Raw genomic sequence first — 3,213 nt, forward strand, 5'->3', positions numbered from 1 at the left:
TTAGCCTTCCTAAAAGTTAGTGAAGGAATTTCATGAATCACCTCTTTCACATCGTGATCAAGTTTCAATGTCTCCCAATATTTGGTCAAGGATTTATGTAGTTTCCAGGATTGATTACTGTAGGTGGTGATGAAGCGTACCTTCTCATCAGCCTTATGTTGTTTAGGGACCAACAATTCTTCCCTATCCATGGCATTAACTCTGGTAAGGGCCTGCTGTATTATTTTTTCGCTGTATCCCCTCTCAGAGAATCGCTGTGCCATGACCTGGCTCTCTTTAGCGAATCCCTCTGCCGAGCTACAGTTTCTCTTGGCCCTAATAAGTTCGCCCATCGGGATACTACGTATGAGGCTTGGGGGATGTCCACTCCCCGCATGAAGCAGGCTATTTCCGGCTGTGGATTTGCGGAATAGAGTACTTGTTAGCTTCCCCTCATGAACCTCAAGCTTGATGTCCAGGAACTCTAATTCTTTTTGGCTGATTACACTGGTAAGTTTCAAATTAAGAGAGTTTCTGTTTAGAGTAGATTCAAATTCATGTATCTGGTCGAGGGTGCCGTGCCAAACACAGAAAATGTCGTCAATGTACCTTTTCCAGAGGATGACGTGGGTACTAAAGTGGGAGATCTCTTTCACCACTAACTCCTCCCACCAGCCTAGGTATAAGCAAGCTAGGCTGGGGGCAAAGCAAGTACCCATCGCCACCCCCTGGATTTGTTTGAACAATAGTTTATTGAAAATGAAGTAATTGTTAATCATGCATTCCCATATCATGTCCAGCAGCATATTAGTATGTGACAAAAACGAAACCGATCTGTTTCTGAGATAGAATTTGCATGCTTCCACCCCCAATTCCTGAGGAATGCTGGTGTACAGGCTGGCAACATCAAAGCTTACCAGCCAGTACTCAGGACTCCATACAATATCCTTGATAATACTCAAAAAATCTGAGGAGTCCCTGACATAGGATGGCAGACTGGTTACAAAAGGCTGTAAAAAGTGGTCTATATATCTACTGGTATTTTCATACAGGCTACCAACCGAAGAGACGATTGGTCTGCCTGGGGGTACCTGAAGATTTTTGTGCACCTTGGGGAGCAGATACAATGCAGGTGTTTTAGGATATTTCACATAGAGGTAAGAAAACTCATTGTCCTCAATTAACCCCCTAGCTTTCCAATCCCGCAATTTATCACCATATGCATTTTTTGACATATTATAGTCCTCTTTGTTCGCTCTAGCATAATTGCGTTCATCAGACAATTGTGCCAGACCTTCTTTAAGGTACATATCAATAGGCCAGACCACCACCTTTGTCGCTATTTTTAATAACCACGTCCGCCCAATTCTCCATTTCCTTTAAGGCAAAATACTGTTTTTTGTTGAGGTTCCAAATCATTTTGGGCTTCACTTTGTCCATATGTCTCATTTCCTGTATCATTCCTTGTTCGAAGCTATCAATGTAGCTATTGGCAATTTGTGGAACAAACACCGATCTTGGTTTGAAACCACTGCCACTACTCATACCAACCGAGTCCTCAGTACTGACTAAGTTAAACAAGGCATCATCATGTACATCTTCACAACCTGCTAATAATTGTACCGATTGCAAAAGTTCTGCATCATTTACACTCAGTGTACCGGGTTTCTCAGTCGTGCCCTCTTTTCTGATTCGGGATTTGTTCGCAAACCACTTTTTAAGTTTCAATTTGCGTGTGAAACAAAAAAGATCAATGCAGGCATTGGTAAAATTAAAATTAGACGTAGGACAAAATGAAAGCCCCCTCGACAGTACCTCAATTTGTACAGGTGTTAAAATGCGAGAAGAAAGATTTACCACAGTCTTGGAGTTTATTTTCTCGCCGCCTTGCCTCTGGTAACCACTCCTACTGGACTTGAGACCGCGTCGAAGGATTTGCTGCCTCTTCCGCATCCTCCTCTGCCGCCTCTTCCACGCCCTTTTGATGGGGTGCCTGTCTGGCGTTCCTTGGTCATCAGGGCTACTTCCTTTAAAATTAAATCTTTTGCTGGAATCACTTCCAGTGTGTCCGAGATGTCGCTTTCAATTGATTCAGTATCATCCATAGTTACTGATTCCGCCGAAGTTGTCGCACCTTGATTTGGTGCCGCTGTCTTTTTTCCGGGTGTAGTGTGGTTCCTGGTTTTTGCTTTCTTTGTGGCATCTCTTATTACATCATATCGTTTGGCAAAGGTCAAGATTTGGCCCTTGCTGTAGTCGACTTCGTCACTATGACATTTCCGCTGTTTTTTCTCTTTAATTTCATCCTCGATTTTATCAAGACGTTTGTTCATTTTGTCCATTTCTGTGGTAAATTCACTCTCTGTATATTTGCCTTTCAATTTTGTAATTAGTTCCTCATTCTCAGTGTTGAGTTTGGCACACTCTTTTTCAGCATTCTTTATGAGCATCTTTAGCATATTGACTGAGCAGACGTGGTTATTGTCCATCCACTCACTAATTAATTCGGGGTCAGGATTTTGAAATGTGGGTGAAATAAAGATCCTCAAACCGCGCGGTATCCTATCACATTCAAGATACTTGGTTAAGGCAGCCGCCTCCCACCAGCGCGATTGCTCACGTTTGAGGTTCCTCCAAAGTGTATCCCAGAGTACCTTCAGTTCATTAACTTGCTTACCAGGTGGTCTTGTCTCATCCCCCACACTGGATTCCGTTGATGTAAAAAGTTTCGCTGCTGCTTCAGCTCTCCTACTGTTCCTTGATTCTGCCATAATACTTGACACAACAAAACCGGCCGGTCTATTGTTGTTTGCACCGTTCGTTTCCGTAATGCACTGCTTTACTGGCTGTTCAGGCAACCCAATCACGGGCGGGAACCTACTCCAATGTCCAATTCAAATTAAACTCCAATCCGATCTGATCCCAGATACCGGAATTATCAGTTGTTTAGCGAGCTTGCGCAAAGTTCAAAAGGTTCGCTGTATTTTTTCAATTCGGTCCCTCAGTCCCGTGCAGCCATGGAACAGGCGGGCAAAAGTTTGTCTTGAAATACAAACACACACGGATTTGGCGTGCTTAAGCCATCTTCAACGGCGGGCTCTCGACGGGGTACGCCAACCCCTATTATTAAACACACTCCTGGTTACAATATTCATCCACGAAAGAACCAGAGTCGGAGCCCAAATCTGATGCGGTGCTGTCAAGTTTATTCAGCAAAAGGAAACACCCAACGCG

The 3,213-nt window shown here is 43.6% G+C and overlaps 1 protein-coding gene across 1 annotated transcript; it reads right to left on the bottom strand.

The window, feature by feature from the left end:
- Nucleotides 1–1,850: 1,850 nt before the first annotated feature.
- LOC147690307 (uncharacterized) lies at nt 1,851–2,750 on the bottom strand. Its single transcript, XM_086939474.1, has one exon. It carries the CDS (start codon nt 2,748–2,750, stop codon nt 1,851–1,853), a length of 900 nt encoding a protein of 299 aa, XP_086795600.1.
- Between the last annotated feature and the right edge of the window lie 463 nt (nt 2,751–3,213).

Source organism: Lissotriton vulgaris, chromosome 9 (assembly GCF_964263255.1).
Source record: "Lissotriton vulgaris chromosome 9, aLisVul1.2, whole genome shotgun sequence".
NCBI lineage: Eukaryota > Metazoa > Chordata > Amphibia > Caudata > Salamandridae > Lissotriton > Lissotriton vulgaris.

Excerpts from the sequence above, each read along its gene's own strand:
- LOC147690307 (XM_086939474.1), bottom strand. The coding sequence starts at position 2,750 with ATGGCAGAATCAAGGAACAGTAGGAGAGCTGAAGCAGCAGCGAAACTT.